The 18,636-nt window shown below is 37.8% G+C and overlaps 1 protein-coding gene across 1 annotated transcript in view; it reads right to left on the bottom strand.

The window, feature by feature from the left end:
* Window positions 1–1,886: 1,886 nt before the first annotated feature.
* The window catches only part of LOC107714052 (junctophilin-3-like), a 33,239-nt gene continuing 16,489 nt past the window's right edge, over window positions 1,887–18,636 (bottom strand). The window contains exons 3-5 of the mRNA XM_016519746.1: window positions 11,233–11,357; window positions 8,011–8,981; window positions 1,887–4,700 (exon numbers count right to left, since the gene is read on the bottom strand). Coding sequence (XP_016375232.1) covers window positions 4,620–4,700; window positions 8,011–8,981; window positions 11,233–11,357 — 1,177 coding nt within the window. The 3' untranslated portion in view covers window positions 1,887–4,619. The remainder of the gene's footprint in view (window positions 4,701–8,010; window positions 8,982–11,232; window positions 11,358–18,636) is intronic.

The raw sequence follows: 18,636 nt of genomic DNA, 5'->3' as shown, positions 1-18,636 counted from the left end.
GGGAGCGAAATCAGACACGCTCGTTTTTTCAGACGCTTGCAGAAAAAGGCTTCTCAAAACAAAATTACTGGGTTAATCTTTTTCAAGTTTCCTTGGTTGGTAGATGCACCGGGGACCTGATTATAGCACTTAAAACCTGGAAAAGTCCGATTTTCATGATATGTCACCTTTAACTTAAGTAACGTAGCGTGTTTTTGCCGAGACACATCAGAAGTCTTAAGATGCAAGCGCAACATACATTTTCGTTTGGTTCTTGTACTATAGCGAATTAATGTGTGGACCACTTTCACGATACTGTTATGGAGTATTTTTGGCGTTTGACAGACCAAGTTCCCATTTGGACTGAGTGACATGAAGGTGAGTAAATAATGACAGATCTTCATTTCAGGCGAATTATTCTTTTAAGATTGAGAGGTTTTGCACAGGTGTCTCTGTGAATCCTGTGCAAATCTTCTCGAGTCAGTTATGGGGTGGACTTTTACGCTTATTTGTAAGCATTCCACCTCATGCTTCAGTGATGTGAGAAGAGGAGAGATGACATGAGGGGTTAGTTTCTACAGGAGAGGACAAGGATGAAAGTGAGAGAAAGAGACAAAACAAGGACATGAGAGAGACTTTGAAGATGAAATGAATTGGCCTTGTTCCCTTGCAGACTGTATTTCATATTTTCAATGCATTTCAAATTTTTTTTTACTCTCAATCCATCAAGAAGATTCATTTACATTTTTGACATGTTTGTGGAGGACGTCCTGACTGATGTTTTTTTTCTTCAAAATAAGATAATCCTTATATGTGTGATGTGTGCAGTGAGAGAGGCCACACCCATATTTTTTGGCCACACCTCTGGCATGATTGAGAACAAGTCTATATGAAGGTTGCTCTAGTGATGGCACACTCTCACTGGGGAAATCTCATGCATCACCTGCTTGTCTGTTTTCATTTGCAATCTTCTGCACAGAGAATCTTCTATCACTTTCACTCAAACTTAATTAAATACAAGGAGTGGAAAACCGGCCGTATTTTACCCCAAAATCAAAAGGAAAAAAATAAGAATTAGCCTATATTTTGAAAGAAAATAAAGGACTATTACTTTTATTTTCATGTAAAATTGTCATTACTATAATGCATCTATTATAGTATTATAGTACATTATAAATACTGTACTGTATTACAGTATTTGTTTTACTTTATTACTGTAAAAATACTGTAATACAATGACTTTTTTTCTATTAAAATCAAAATAAAGGTTGTACAAACAGAATCAAATGTTAGAAATGGTTTACAATTAAAATATCAGAAAAAAAAGAAATGATATTTTGTGGCTATTTTAGAACAATTATTATTATTATTTTTTGCATTGTTTCTAAGCACACCCCTCCCCCACCACCACCAAATTCTTATTTCTATAATGCATCTGAATGTTTTACTTTTACTTTTTTTGTAATTATTTTTTATGTTGGTTTGTTACCGTAGTAATTTTATATATTTCAGGAAAAAAAATTAAATGAATAAATAATAGAACTACCCTCTAAAGTATTACTAACAGTAGTTTAATTTAGTTTCACATCATAGTATTAAAAATATATTACAATAATGAGTGTGCAAGTGTGAGGAGGGTGGATTAATATTATCATAAAATAGGTTTTCTTGTCTTTTTACAAATATACAAAAAAATAATCTATTTATTATTTTATATTTATTTATTAATTCGTTATTTTGGGGTAAAACATGACTTCCCCTTATTTTGCGATTTTATTTTATTTATTTTATTTTTTTTGGTGGGTGTGGGTCGGGGTTCACAATATGATTTTCATCTTCTGTAAATGCATCGAAATGTGACAACTTGTTACTTTTGGAACATGGAGAGAAAGAAAGGCCAAAAAACAAAAACAGACTCAATAACCACAACACAAGAGCTTACTTTCAAACACTTTCATTATTTTCTCCATATAACTCAAAAAGAAACAGACCCCCAGGAAAAGTAAAGAACTGAATGATAGAGGAAGAGAAAGAGAGAGATAAAAGAACTGGGCATGCTTGGGCATGCTATAGGCGCATAAGGTGACAGATACATCCAGGTCAAACGGTACAAGAGCCGGCGGTGTGGGTCAACTGCAGCAACTTCCTGCTTCAAAGACCCTTTGGAATCCCACCATCCCCATCACATACAGCCGTTGTGGTATCAAAGTGAGCCAGTCAGCGAGTTTGCAAACTTCTTGGACCAACCCAGGGACTCGAGTTGAGCAAATGTATGACTCCATACATTTGGGCCCCCAGCTTGCGTTCCTTTACATCAGCATAGTTGTCATTTGTACATTTCATTTTGTTGGTCTTATGTTTTCCTTTTTTCGGCTGGATAGAGAAACGGGAGAAATATGTGGAAGGAAGGGAGGTGGGCGAGAAAGAGGGATAGAGAGAGTACACAAACTGTGAATGAATCATTGCCAGGAGGACAGACTCAAGGGGGAAAGTACAAGCCCATACACACATGCTATAAAAACATCTCAATCTTTGCGTTCTGTTAGCTGGCTATAAAAAAATAAACAAAACACCTCTCTTTGATTGTTTGTTTCACTTGTTTTCGTTTCGTCTCAGATTTTGGGGCGGAAAGGCCGCTGGATGCCAAGACCAGCACTCGGACCACGGGTTCATCATTGGCAAACCCGATCAGACCTGTTTCACTATGTATCAAAGTAACAGTTTTCAACACACTCATATAACAGTTTGTAAGTATGTTGGCGAATTAGTGGCGAATTGGTACGATCTCCTTCATAGGATTGTTACGCTCCTTTGAGGTGCGTTCTCATGGTGAAATTTTACCTACAAATGGTACGTTTTCGTTCAAGTAAATCACCAATTCGTACAATATCTTATATATTCGCATTAGAATGTGTTGAACAAGTCCAAATAAAATTTAGCAGTTTTTACGCCGCATCCAAAACTTACTAGCACACTTTTCCGTACGTTTTTTCCCGATAAGGTTATCTATACAAAACGAAAACATACGTTAGCATGCAACTTTGTTTTTTTTTTCTTTTACTTTTACAAAAACAAGGCAGTTGGCATTTTTCAGACGTCTTGCAAATAGCTAAAAAAGTTTTTTTTTTTCCTTTTATCAATAAATATTTGTTTTTTGAAAGCAGCAGTTGGGAAAAAAACTTTAACAGTCTCTTGAATGTCTGGTCGGGAACGCCAGCATCTCGCGCAGCATGTGGCTTTCAGGTGTGCATGGTGAGGTCGGCAGGTGCTCGCACGTTCTTGTGATTTCATCAAAGAGAGTAAGGGGGCGCTGTAATGAGGATGACCTCACAGAATGTCATGTGCTTGCTAGCCCTCATACAACATTCAAACAAAGTTTAAATAACATAATGCTGCAGAAAAGCTCAAACTTAGAAAAGTGCTTCCAAAGATCAAACCCATGCTACGTCGTGTTGAATGTACAGTGTATAATCTTACATGCAGCCAGGACCTGTTTATAAAAAGATAAATGAGTCGAACGGTGTTATGATTTATTCTGCTGAATTTTTTTTTCCAAGTTTCATTTGGAGCAAGATTAATGATGAAGCCCTTTCAGATCGTATATCTTTTGGATCTGGGAATTTTTCCAAATGCATATAGGTCAGATTCACCAGAGTACAATTGTTGCAGATGCTGAAACGTTGGTGGCGCTGTGTCTTTGTGATTACCAGACTTGAACTTTTACTAACCCACTTTGGTTGTGCTTGTTTAGCCGACTTCTTTTCGACATATGCAACATTTTTAGGCAAATTCGAAGGTGTTTAGACATCAAAAAGCTTTGTAGACTCGTTTTAGGTCCATTGTAATGAATAATTAAGAAGTGTCTTTAATTCTCATTTCAGGCCCACCATGACATTCTGGAGTCTGCTGGTAGTTGACGTACCACAAAGAAGGAAACTGGAGGTGTACAGGAAATGAGAGGAGCACTTGGCGTGTTATTCCAATGAGTGACAAAAACGAGGACATGGAGAAACATAAGCAATGCTTAGGAGAGGTGCGCGAGGGAGGCGGGTGGGGTTAGACAGGGGCCGTTTCCCATCACTTTGAACCTGTTGACATCATAGCTGTGTAACGCTGCCGTCACCCGAAAAGATGTTGATGGCGGTCGCCCTTCACCCTTACGCCACCTTGCACACCCTCCCTCACCAAAGCCACAATTCAAATAAGTCCAACACCCAAATACAAACCAAACCCAAACGAAAACCGAAAAAAGCCACCAGCATTGTCAAGAAAAAGGCAAGTAAGGAATATGAAATAAAAAAAGAGAAACAAGTATATCAATTTATAACATCATTAATGAGCGAATGAATACATAGGATAAAACTAGAAGTTCAAAAGGATGCTTGTAACCATTTCAGATAAAAAAAAGAAAGAAAAAGAAATTAAGAAATCGAAACGAGCTCTTTGGAGACAGAAAAGCAGACAGAACTGCTGAGCCCAGTTTTGTGTCGTTGCCTTCCTCAGTCCATGCTGTAACTTCAATAGAAGTACACTGGTCGTTTGTTTAAAAAACGGGCCGGAACCAGATCAGTTGTGATGACACTAGTATTGATTTGATAATAGTGTAGCTGTACAAGAGGAATTGATAGGCAATGCAGAGTTTAAATAAAAAAATGGACAAACAAAATGGCGACTCCAATGTTGAGCAAAATCACCATGACTACCAGAATAGAGTTGGAGCCCTGTTGAATGAGAAAGAAAAAGGAGAAAGGTCAGTATTTGTTTATACAGTGTGCATTTCACAAAAAAACCGAATAGCGCTTATTTGCATGCTATGTTGTTTTAGAACTGGATTCACTAAAATAAATTATGCAAATCAGGTAAGAGTGCTGACATGCCCAAAAATCAGTTTTGAACACAATCTGCCTGGTGTAATTCCACAAGAATGACCCCGAGCGATTTCATTGGCTAAAATAACCTTTTAAAGGGTACTTATTTTAGTGCCTGATTAGATATCTTACAAAATTGCTGTATGATGTATGTCGACTAAACTACATTATTATAATTAATAATAATAATTCCTTACAATTATATAGCGCTTTTCTGGGCACTCAAAGCACTTTACATAGAAGGGGGGAATCTCCTCAACCACCACCAGTTTGATATGATCATTAATGCCCAAAGAAACAGATAATTTCTCATTTTTTATGTTTTTGTAATTTTTTCAAACGAATCACGTGGTGTACTAGGTAAGCATTTGGCAAGCTAATCACTTAGTGTACTTGCTTAGCATTTGAAGTTAGCTAACATTTGGCAAGTTTGTCATTTAAGGTGTGTCCCAGATCACATATTTATGCACTATTCTATAACGTTTTATAGTATAAATAGTGTGAGTAGTGTGTTCACACTGAAAATTTCAAAATGAAAAACTTTAAATTGTACCCCAAAAATTACAATTTACTGCACTTCAAATACTCCCAAAAAACGAAGTGTGGAATGTTGAACACTTCATGCACTCAACTGTTGCAGTTGAAAATAATTTAAGACAAAATGTGTTTTACTGAGAAAAAACAAGATTTGGTTTTTAAAAAGCCTTTTTCCAAAAGGTACATCTGGAAAAAGGGGGGTCGTCTTATAATCAGGCTTGTCTTATATTCGGGCCAATACGGTAATACATACACTAAATGGTTGAGTACATAGTGAATAAGTACATAGTGTATAGTGGGTCACAAAGCAACAAGCCCCGTGAAGCCATGGCTTACAGTGAATTTATAACAGCCAAGGAGGTTTTAGGCACTCTGCTTCACGTCGGGCCTAACAAAGTCGCTTAGCTGTTAGAAATTCACTGTAAACCACGGCTTCTTGAGGCTTATTGCTTTACAGTACTCTTCTGAACTAGCAGCCTAAAAAAATGCCTAAAGTGTACTCAACTACCCTGTGTGTCTGGATATTAGTTGGTTATAGTGCTCTTCTCGATCTTAGTTGGTTGAGGGTGCACTGCAAATAGTTAACATTAAGTGCGGCAAGCAAATAGTACTCACTTTGTGTGAATACACTGCTCTCTATTAACCTAATTTGCATAGAAAGGAGGCATGTTTGCGCTGATACAGGATGACAATGACTAAAATACCCATGCTGATATTCTAGCATGTTTTGCACCTGCTGAGTGACTTTGCGCTGAAGTATGACATGCTAAAATTGCGCAACTGTTATGTGAATTTGCTCCACAGTGTATATTAAGCAGTCAACATACTAAAGTCCTAGATTCACTGCAAAACATGTTTGCACTCTACAGTGCGTGATTAAAGAAAGCCGCATGATTATTCCATTCCCCTCGGCTCACCAGAGATACGGTATTATCTCAATGGAAATTAGAGTCTGTACTGCATTGTGCCAGCCCTCGTAAGGACCAGCGTATTTGCAAAGAGCCGGGTTTGTCGAGCACACTTTTTAATTGATGGGCTCATGTAAGTGTGTCTTGGACAATGTTTACAACCATTGAGGAGAGGGACACGCACGCTGCACATGCAAGACACATGTGAGGCATGAAATTAGGCTGTGACAAGCGAACCGGACACAGTAGTGTTAAGAAGACGCCGTGAGCGCTGATTTTGCACAATGAATTAGGACAAGCGTATCTCATAGAGTCACATTTAGCGCATCTTCCTGTTGAGCAAACACATTTTGCTCTCCACAGTTGTTTTATTGTAGAGTCAGACAGCTGTGCACTGTGTAGGGCCTGTTCTTCCTCCTCATGTGCTAAGCTAATCAGTTGTTTAGATATCTCCGGAACGCATAAATGTTGTTAATAACATTGACAGCGTAAACGGGGCTAGTTATTGTGCGGATGTGTTTCTGTTTCATGTTAACCTGTCTTACACAAGTCTGCTGCATTGCTTGCCTCTCTGCGGCTACAAACATAAACCCCCTCCTTCCTAGAACTCACTCTTGTCGTTTGATTGGCCGCAACCCGAGCAAGGCATAAGCTGTTCCCTAGCAACAGAGTGTGGGACAGCCAATGCAGGGCTGCGTTGTGGAAGGAGCCACTTTGCCAATTTGCTGTTACCAAGGTGTTCTTAGTGCAGCAAGAGATCGTAGGGCCGCTAGGCAGTGGAAGGGGCCAGTTTGAAGTGTGGATATGTGTCCAGGTTGTATGTCTCGAGCTGTTGTCAGGTCCTGTATTCCCTTGGGACTCCAAACACCTACGCTGTGTTTGTGGAGGTTATTCTTCCTACTCATGGGCTCTCAGGCACCGATGCATACTAAAACACCTGGTGCGTTTGCAGTCGATTAGAAATGTTTTTGATCTATTTCGAAATTCTGTAATTGGATTTTATGATTCAACATTCAAATGTTTTATTGGACAAAATGTTTACTGAAATGTTAAGGTTGTGAAATATGTTTAAAATCAGGGGCACCGCTATGGTTTCTGGGCCCCTTGAAGAGCATATTGTTTGGGCCCCCTCTCCCTCCTCGGGCCCTTAGAATAGTCACAAATTTTCCACCTGTTACGGTGCCCCGTTTGAATTTATTTCATAAGTTCAAGCAATAGTTCACCTGGAAATTAAGATTTGGTCACCATTTAGTCGCCTCACTTTTTTCCAAAACCTGTAGGGATGTCCAATCTTGCACCTAGAGGGCCACTATCCTGCAGAGTTTAGCTTCAGTCCTAATCAAACACACCTAAACCAGCTCATCAAGGCCTTCAGGATTACTAGAAGCATCCAGGCAAGTGTGGCAGGTTGGAACTAAACACTTCAGGATATTAGCCCTTCAAGAGCAGAATTGAACACCCCTGCAAGTTTTTGTCATCTGTTTCTTACTCAGAGCTCGTATAGGCCACTTTTACCAAACTTTTATGGTGTTTGGCATCCTTTTTAAAGCTTGCAAGCTTTATTGTAAATGTATTGAGTCTCTTATTTGTCTTTTTGTGCTGCACTGAAGAAAGTAAGTCATACGAGTTTGGACTGACATGAGGTTAAGTAAATGATATCAAAACTTTCAATTTTGGGGAAACTATTCCAGTTTTCTGTGTAGTGCATCTTCACTTACCGAGTTCACTTTGAGCTGAGACTGATTCTCATCGTCGTGCTCTAGTGCAATAGGTGGGGATTTCTGTGGGGGTGAGAGTGTGAGGTCCCTACGGAGGGGCCGAGCCTCTAGCTTTTCCCCCACTCGTAGACTGTCCAACTTTCGCACTGAGTCCGGAGCCGGCCCCTCCTGTGCGTCCCTGGGCCCTGAGGCTTCCTGGACAACCCGTTCCCGGTCACGATTTTTACCCCGTCGCTGTAGTGTATGTCCACGGGACTCTGAGTGACTGTGCCACTCCTCCCCATGCCCATAGGGCTTTTGGGAGATATGGGAGTCCATTGGCTGCAACGGCCTCATCTCCATTTCGTAATTGCTCAGTTTTTCCTCATCCTGCTCTAAGAGACGGGAATGAGCCAAACTGTCTCCATGTACCCGTTGAGATGTCCAGGAAGATGAGGGTCCGTCTGGCCTCCTTTCCCGTTGGGTTTTGTGATTCGAGGAACTGTGGTCTCGAGGCTTATGATTGGAGGAGTGCTTGTGGCCGTTGGCCCGTGCCGCCCCAACCCGTACCTCGTCTTGCACTGAAGGAGTTGTGGAGCGGCTGCTGCCCCGACTACCACCTCTACTACTGCCCCCACGGGAGGGACGCTTGTCCTCGCTCCAACTGTTAGCCCTCAGGTACTCTCCACCTCCACCCGAACCACCACCACCTCTCCCCTCCATCAGCACCTGTATCTCTTGTGTTCCTCCACGCTCCTCGTCCACTGCAGTTTGTCGCAGAAAGCGGGCGTTTTTGGTGCGGTGGGAAGATTTGGTGGTTGGGCTTCGGGGAGGCGTGGAGGGCCGACTTGGAGTGGGGCTCAGGTCTGGGGTAAGGTCTGGGGGCGTGGAGCCCTTCATATAGAGCTCAGTGCTATCCGCGGTCCCACTAGAGATAACTTCCACGTCGTTCTCACTCGAGTTCTGCTGTTTGGGTCGCTGGCACTCCACTCCTACACGGAGACAGAGAGACAAGTTTTAATTTTAAAACATGTAGGCATGCCACACACTTTAAATGTTGTACTTCTTTCTGCAAAGGGGGTGTATGGGATGGGAACATGCCCTTGCATAAGCTTCCATCTGTCTTAAAGTCCCCATGAAATCAAAATTAAAGTTTTTTGGGTGTTAGTATAAATATGTTAGTCTTAATGTTATCTATAAGGCAGTGTGCAGTCCACAGAATTAGTATTTTCTGTACATTGAATGGCACGTAGTGCACTATATAGGGGACAGGGAACGGAAAAAAAAAAAAGAAGTCTGGTTTCGCGGTGTGCCACGCTAACCACCGCACCGCACACACACTCTGCTCCGGTCCAAAGACACGATAGCACGGAGCGGATCACATGCGCGAGTCGGTGCAGACCACAAAATGTATCGGAGCTATTTGAATTCTACACAGAATGCTATATTTTATAGCAATATGGATGAGATTGTGGCTGGCATACCCTGTCAAATGTGGCTTTACGGAGCTCAATGGCTCTAAACGGCTCTAGCCCAAGCTGTGATATAAACGAATGCTATTGGCTATTTTTAAAAAGGGGCGGGGCTGCTTGATATGTCCCGCCCTGTCTTCCTGTTTCAGTTAAAATGGCGAAAACACATAGAGTAATGCTGCGTGTTTCTAAGCATTTCAGGGGACCTTTAAGGAAAAAAATGAATAAATACAAAAATTTTCATAATTAAGATTATGCAGAAATTCTTTTGAGCAGACCTGAATCAAATTCTTATTTGTATATGCATAGTTACAGAACTGCTCTTTTTAGTGCAACTTTTTTCCCATATGACTCATGCGCTATGTTCTAAGTCTTCTGAAGCGATGGGATAGTCATAATTGCCATTATGAAGTGAAAATTTTTAGTCTGTAATCATTTGGGTTTATGTTGGTGTGCCATGCTAGGTTTGACGTCACTGACACTAAACCAGAAGTGGTGCCCCGGTTCAAACATGCAAATTATGTTTGCATAATGTAGCTTAACATATTTGGCAGAATTTTATACTGGTACATCCCTAATGTTTTGTTATGGTCTTTATTCGAGTTTTGGTCACTATTTAAACTGAAGATATATAGGAAAGAGCTGCAAGAAGATTCTTCAGGAATTCTCTTCCTGTGTTCCACAGAAAAAATATTTGGCTAGCAGGTTTAAAACAACATATGAGTGAGTTAATCATAACAGAATTAAAATCTTTGGGTGAGTTTTCCCCGTACAACCCTTGATTGCTTGAAGCACATGGGCCGTTCCTGGTAAACTTGATACAGTGTAACTTATCAAAGCTTTCCAGAGTCAGCACCATGGCTGCTCTAATCAGCTCAGCTAATGAGACCCGAAGATTTTCAAGTCTGTTTGCGCTACAGGCGCACATCCCTATGCACCCGTAAGTACATAACTTTCAACTTAACCTCATAAAGGCTTGTACTCCAACTGTAAACATCATTTACAAATCTGTTGCAAGTCAGCACATCTCAACCAAGTTTGTTCTAACATTTCTAAGGTCATCACATTTATCATTTAGAAATATCAACCCTTCCAGGAGGTCGCATACACTGATCCAGCACAGCGTGAGTGCTTATAGCTCTCCTGTAAAAGGGGTGTTTTGTGATGGGATGCGATCTGAGAGTGTATAAATTCTTGCAGATGTGTGGGGGTGTGACAGCGACCGAAAGTGTGACTGCGTATACAGTATGTGTGTTTATGTATGTGGGTGGTGTGAATATGTGTGTGTGGGTATTGTGTGTGCATGCATAAATTTCATTGTGTATGTCGGCTAGCTTCGCGTGGGCTTGTCGGAAAGGTCAGCGCTGACCTCCCCTCATCTTCTTATTGCCTCTTCTATCACTCATTCCCCCCGCATGGCACAGTAGGGGCATCGACCCCTACAGTCCTGAACCCATCCGGCACCTACACTCGCACACAAAGACGCTTTCACCGACACTCTGCCATTCTTCTCCTGAGCTATTACACACACACTTATATAAATCTACCTCTGACTGATTGCTAGTGCTGACATAAAATGATCAGCGCTAAATCATTCTCGTCTTCTTGAGAATCAATGAAAAATATTAGCACCTTTTCAAATGACGGCAAGACAAAAGTTAACTTATTGGAATATTTAGCATTCACAGTTAACTGGAAAGCTTAGTCACACTGTCAAACAGTTTGAAGCCCCTGTTATTTTTAGTCTCCAGACTCGGCTGGTTGCACTCACTGTTTCCTCGGTGCTGGAAAGAGGGGGAGAACTCTTTGGCGGTGATCCGGGCCAGCCTGCACTCTTCCTGGGCTTTCTGTGCTGCCGTCATCGCGGCATCGGCTTTCCCTCTGGCGTGAGCTGTCCTGTGGACGTAGCGGTCCGGGACAAAGATGTTGAAATGTGGAGAGAAAGACAGAGTTAGAAAAGGACAGGGCTTGTGGTCTTGCATTTAAGGTGAAGTGTGCAATTTATATGCGCAGTATATATAGACAAAATTCTAAATAATTAGGTTAAATATTTTCTGAATAAATAAGCAAAAATATGTTTTTGTTTATTTATCACAATAAGACCAGGGATATTTATTTTAAGTTACTGGTCTTATTGTAAATGAATAATCGATGCACATTTTTAATCTTAAAGGGATAGTCATTAATTACCCTGATGTCGTTCCAAACCTGTAAGACCTTCATTCATCTTCAGACCACAAATGAAGGTATTTTTGATGAAATCCGAGAACTTTCTGACCCTGCATAGACAGCAATGCAACTAACACGTTCAAGGCCCAGAAAGGTAGTAAGAACATTGTTAAAGTAGTCCATGTGTCATCAGTGGTTCAACCTTAGTTTTATGAAGCAAAGAAAACAAAAATAACTCTTAACTTTATTCAACAATTTCTTCTCTTCTGAGTCAGTCTTCGATGTGCATTCAAAAAGTATTCTAGTAGCTTCATAAAGTTAAAATTAAGGTTGAACAACTGATGTCACATGGACTATTTTAACAATGTCCTTACCCTTTCTGGGCCTTGAATGTGTCAGTTGCATTGCTGTCTATGCAGGGTAAAAAAAACTCTGATTTCATCAAAAATATCCTAATTTGTGTTTCCGGAGATAAACAAAGGCCTTACAGGTTTGGAACGACATGAGGGTGAGTAATTAATGACAGAATTTTTCTTCCTCTGAAAGGTTTTTATTTTTATTTTTCCAGATATTTAAGCATTGTTTCTCTCTCATTCAAGTTCTGGCTCCATTCTGGTTCGTAACACAAACTTGACATAATTTAATCAATATTTGATCTAGTTCCACAAAGTAATTTTTTTTTCTTGTGGAATAGGCCCATCTATTTTTATTCAAAAATATATCACATTGCATGAAGTTTTACACTGAAATTTCTGTAATCCTATAGCAAAAGTATATTTTAATATAGGCCTATATCATTATAGTATTACCACATTATATGGATGGTGATTTGGTTGTTCAGTTTTAATTGGGAAAACCTTGCTCTATAAAGCAGACCACAGCAAAACGCACACGAGCATATGGTTTAGCCAATGAACAATCCGGTCATTAAATTTATAAGGCACATGCTTCAGCGCCTACCAAGATCTTGACACTCCGATTATCCAAGGGTTGACGATGAATACAGGCTGAAGGCAAACAGCAGTCACACACCCTCACTCTGAGAGACGCTCTCGGGACTCCACAGAGTCATGCCTTTCTGACACTGTAATTCTCACTTGTTTTAACTCCGTAAACTTGCCAAGACTCTACTTTGTGATCTGAAAACCAACTTTATTGCAGTTTAAATAACCATGTTCGAATGTAAATATCACATGCTGTCAAGTGGTTGCAGAACGGTTTATTGAAACTTCCTCCAGTGACTGATATGTTTGAGGGATTTTTTTTTTTAAAGCTTTAGGCTAAACATTTTCTGAATAAATAATCAAAAGCCCCAAAATTTTACAATTATTTTTGCACAAGTATTGTTCAATGTTTCTCATCTGGACCTGTAAGAACAGGCAACAGTGCTTGCTGTGGCTGCTAAATAATTCACTAAGGAAATCAATGTGGTCTGTGTCTGAGACAATAAAAGAGAGCTAGTGTTCACAACCTCGCCTTTTAATGTGTGATTCCCATTCATCACACCCATCTGTTTTACCTGTGAGCGATCGAGACTTCGACTTTGCATGATGATGATGCACAGCATCATGTTGGCATAGAAGCTGGCTTGTGTACTGTAAATTTTGGTCTTGTTTTCCAGTAAGTAGAAAACAAGATAAAATGATTTAGTGGCAAAATTGCATGAGATAGGAAAATATTACTTGAATTGAGACAAATTATTGGCAAAATGATATTATAAATGTATTATTAATTTCATTTTATTTAGTTTTAAATGAAGTTTGTTAGTAGTTGTTTTAGTCAATTATTTTGAAATGGATTAATTTAATTAATATGACTATTATTTAACAATTAACATAATTGTTTACATTTTTATAAATTAAAGTATAAAGTAGTATTAATTTAATTTAGTTTGTAATAGTTTATTGGTAGTTAAAGTTTATAAGTAGTTATTAGTAGTAAATTAGTGCATAGTTAAATTAGTCATTTAATTAAAATTGTACTAATAAAAATAATAGTACAAATATGAAACAATTAATATTTAAATATTATTACATTTAACTGAATAATTATTAAAACAGTATTCATAATTAAATTTTATTTAGTTCACTGAAATCATGAAATTCGATTATTTGTAGTATTAATTTTGTATTAGTAGTAATTAATTTAGTCATGTAATGAAAATGTTATTATTTAAAATTATTATTAATATAAATATTATTTAACAATAAAAGTAATTTTACTGAATAAATATCGAAATATAAAATAGTAATAATTACATTTTATTTAGTTTATTAATTAGTAGTTAATTTAGGCATTTATTTCAAATTGTATGATTTAAATTAATGCAAATTTTATTAAACAATTAATAAAATTGTTCATATATTATTACATGTTATTTAAAAATATTACAATATTATTTTTGCTGGAAAATGAAACAAAATAACTTATTTTCAGCATTTTAATGAACATGTTATGTTATGTTTCAACAGACTTCTAGGCAGATTATTCATGCAAATGGACCGTATGAACCCCAGGTAAGAGGATGCTCTCCCTTTCTCACTGAACTTTTCTCATGTCTCATTCTCTCTCCTTGTTTGTGCAGTGGCTGTCTTGGTGCAGTATTGCATGTCGATGCTCATCGATTGCACCCTCTTCTTTTCTGCTCTAGGCTGTCTTCACCCAGCCAGCCAACCCAAGTGCATGTGTGTGTGTGAGTGTTTTAACATGAGAAGGTTTAAATGGGGTTGTAGCATGTAGTGTGGTCAGAACATGTGGGTGAGAGAGCATTCGAGTGTGTGTGTGTGAGAGAGAGACGGTGAGATACGGCGAGGTAGGTCGGATGAAGAGATCTTATGATTGCATTCACCCCATGACTTGCCGGTTGTCCTGGCAACGGCAGAGGAGAGAAAGTGAGGGAGAGAATAAGATGGCGTGGGGGGTATAAAAAGGACAAACAATTAGATAACAGAGGAGAATGAGAGGAGGATTGTGGGATGCTTCTGGAGGTGTACTTGAGAGTACAGTCAGAGAGTGAGGGCTGGATGTGAGAAACCGTCCATTCACTAACAGAGGGCCTCTAAACGGTGTGTGTATCGTCACACACACACACACACACACACACACACACACACCACACACACACACACACTGATCCAGGTGCTGTGAGATTGGGTCGAGCTGTGCTGGTTGCCGCTCTATTTATATACTGCGAGAACGGAAGCAATGTTTCTACACACTTTCTGATGGAAACAGAGACTAAACATTGTTTGACAGCAAGTCTCTCTAACTCAGTACAGTTAAAGGGATAGTTCAGCCACAAATTAAAGTTGTGTCATTTATTCACCCTTGTGTTGTTCCAAACCCGAATTACTTAATTTTTCATGCAGAACACAAATGGTGAACTTTCTGAAGAGTATCCTGGCTGGTCTTTTCCATATAATGAAAGTGGGGTTTTTTTTACATCTTGTTTTTCAGTTAAAATATTGCATTTACTTGAGAAGCAAAGTTGCAGAGAAGTTTTGTTTTCAGATAATTACCGTTCAAAGGTTTGGGAAGATAAAAAAAAAAAAAACTTTTATTTGGCAAGGATGCATTAAATTGTTCGAAAATAATAGTAAAAACATTTACATTATTCCAAAAGATTCTTATTTCAAATAAATTAAGTTTTTTTTTTTTTTACTTTCTATCAGAAAGTCAGAGAATCCTGGAAAAAATTGATCATGATTTGCACAAAAATATTAAGCAGCACAACTGTTTTTTTGGTATTAATAAGAAATGTTTCTTGCACAGCAAATCAGCATATTAGAATGATTTCTGAAGGATCATGTGACACTGAAGACTGGAGTAATGATGCTGAAAATTCAGCTTTGATCACAGGAATAGATTACATTAAAATATACTGAAGTAGGAAACAGTAATTGCATATCTCTTTGTTAAAACATTTACAAAAAACAAACCAATCTTACCAAACTTAAACTTTTGGTCTGTAGTATATATATCTTGAATTAGGTTTCTTCTTCGTGTGTCAAAGTAATATTTAAAATGATAATATTCACTGAATTTAAATGTTAGAAAATTTCAGTTAAATATGGAAAGTGGCAAGTATTGAAAATTAAGTTATTCACTCATTTTCCTCTCCATTGTATTGCTGTTTTCTCCATTCACTTTCATTACATAGAAAAAAATAGTAGCCAGGATATTTTTTCAAAAATGTACTTTGTGTTCCACTGAAGAAAGTACATCGTATGGGTTTTGTTTCAGCATTTTGGATCAAATGAATTTTCATGTGTGTGAACGTCCCCTTTAACACATTCATTTAACACTCATCCACGTGTAAACGCTCTCATCTTTCCCTGACGCTAACACAGATTCTCACTCTTTTTTTCTTCCGTCCTGCCTCTCGACACTCAGACACGTGCAGGCACCTCCCATCGGTTCTTTCACTCTCTTTCATACACGCAGAGCCCTGCCTCTCATTCACATTCTCCTACTCTCGTGTCTGTACTAAATGATCTGAACACCCTCTGTTCTTTTTTAAGCTCAAATTTACACATCCACAACCTACAGTACAACTGATCCATCAATTTAAAAAGATGGATCTTCCAGTCTCCTGAAACATCATTTATAATGGCAAACAAGATTTTTCTTGCACTTTTGACATAAAAAGAGCTAATATATGCTAATATTCGCAATCCAAAGCTCTTGCCCCAGTCCACCCAGACACAATGCCTTGGGACATTTAGAAACCATCATAGTATAACCATCTACGTTAAAGCATCAATGTCAATACAGCACAACAGTCTGCTAAATATTTCTCCTCCCAGAAATTAATTTTTAGCAATACAACATTCAAAAGTTTCAACACAGACCATGAACTCTGACATTAAGGCAAGACACTACAGGTAAATATACATATAGATCTATACAAATATAGATTTTGGGCTATTTGGCTTTCCGTAATGTGTTGTTTTCAGAAAACATCCAATATACACTTTAAAGTGTTTCATGTTTAATACACTTCATGTATTTGCATCTGTAGATATACTGTATATATTACTGTACCTTTAAAGACAGTTTTCTCAAAATGATTTTTCTCTCATGCACAGAGCCTAAAATCTCCACTTCGTTAGCACTTACATAGAACAAACTTTAGTTTTTTTTCTATCTATTTGCTGAAGGTTTTTACAGTTTATAATTTGCCGATTGCTTTTCTTTAAAACATATTTTTTTCTGGATGTTGACAGTATTTTCTGATTTATCGAGTGATAAATTGGGAAATTAAAAATCTCCTTTGTAAAAACCTTTGACTCTAATATGTCGACAAAATGAAACGATAATTTTAAACCTGACTTTATCAAATGTTCAGATTTCTGTTCTGGAAATGTGTGCAAATTACTGCATATTTAATTAGACAATACTCTCTTGCATATTTAATCATAGCATTATAAAAAACTTTTATTTATTTTTTATTTTTTTAAGTTTGCAATTTCTAATGTAATTAATTAAGTCGGGAAGTATGTAATTTTTTTTGTTTATTTATTTATTTATTTTTTACTTTAAACTTTTATAATTTTTCTTCCACCCTATTTATTGATGGAATCCACAAGTCAGTCTCTCTCTCTCTCCATATACACAAACACACATACACACACACACTCACACACACACACACACACACACTGTATATTTTACATGGTAGTGCTTTTATTGATTATCTTACATCATTTGAAAAGATTCATAGGATGAGTAGTTAAGAAGTTTAGAATCACATGTTGTAATATGATTCATTTTTGTTCAAATGAAATGCTGGTATTAACAGCTGATTGGATGAATTCAAGGTTTATATGTATTTGTTGAAATGTTATTAAATTTAATGGGAAGAATATCAGAAGCAGGGCCTCTGGAAAAAAAAGTGGGTGGTCACCTTTGTGCTAAATAATATTATTATAAATTCGTAACAGAGTCCAGAGATGGCTATTTTATGACAACAAAGCCCTAATCTCTATGGATGACCCAAATAAGCCGCCCCAAATAAAACTTAAATAAAAATTTTCAATGAAAAACAAGTTAAACTTAACGTAAATGAAAATTAAAAATGTTGCCTTGGCACTTAACTGAAATAAAATAAGTTTTTAAAGTAAAAAGCTAACTGAAATAAAACTGAAATAATCTATACATTTTTAAATGAAAAACAACTTAAACTTAAAAAACTTAAATGAAAAAATGTTGCTTACCAGAACAAAGCTTTAATTTGCAGATGACTCATGGTTGCTTCCGGTGATAGTGCCTCAGTGCAAGTATACTGTAATAGTTGACGCTTGGAAGCTAATCAGATTAACTGTTATGTGATATTCTCAGTCATTTTGTCTATCCTGCATGCTGTTTGTGTTGCGTGCGCGTATGTTTGTCTAATACCGTGTTCGTACAGTGTTCGACTTCAGCATTTGTGTGTTTTGGAATTGTATGGAAAATCTTAAATAATTAGAAATCAAGTTTTCCTTGATGTACTTCTTCAGACATTCCCCCAGTCCAAAAACATAGTTATTGAAACTAAAAGATATTGTTCTAAACTAAAAGCAAATAACCAGCCATGCATGTCATTGATGCCAATTGAGTGTTAAGAAACTTGAGTCATGGCCAAGAAACCCACAGTAAGCTCAGCAAAGCACTGGTTCTCATTTCACATGCAAAGAGGGAATTTACATAGAAGTCTTAAAGGCACAGCAGAAAAAAAACAGCCTATTTGTAGGGCTAAGAGAGGCTGGAAAATTGCCATGACAAGCTAAATTATGACTCTTTTTGGTTCAGAAAACCTTGATTTAAATGGACCTTGTGGAAAAAGAAAAAAAAAATGCATGAAATGACTCCTTGCAGTGTACAAATGATGGTTTGTGAGAGGTTTTGAGACAAAAAATTAAGCATTTTTTCTATTCGTCTTTAGTTATTTGTAAATATTAAATTTTGGATGTGTGAATGCACATAAAATGTGTGTGTGTGTGTATGTGTGTGTGTGTGTGTTTATATA

This window comes from Sinocyclocheilus rhinocerous, unplaced genomic scaffold, assembly GCF_001515625.1.
Source record: "Sinocyclocheilus rhinocerous isolate Xijiao unplaced genomic scaffold, SAMN03320098_v1.1 scaffold568, whole genome shotgun sequence".
Classification (NCBI taxonomy): Eukaryota; Metazoa; Chordata; class Actinopteri; order Cypriniformes; family Cyprinidae; genus Sinocyclocheilus; species Sinocyclocheilus rhinocerous.
The sequence above is the reverse complement of the archived record's forward strand: the minus strand, read 5'-3'. Positions and strand labels throughout refer to the sequence as shown.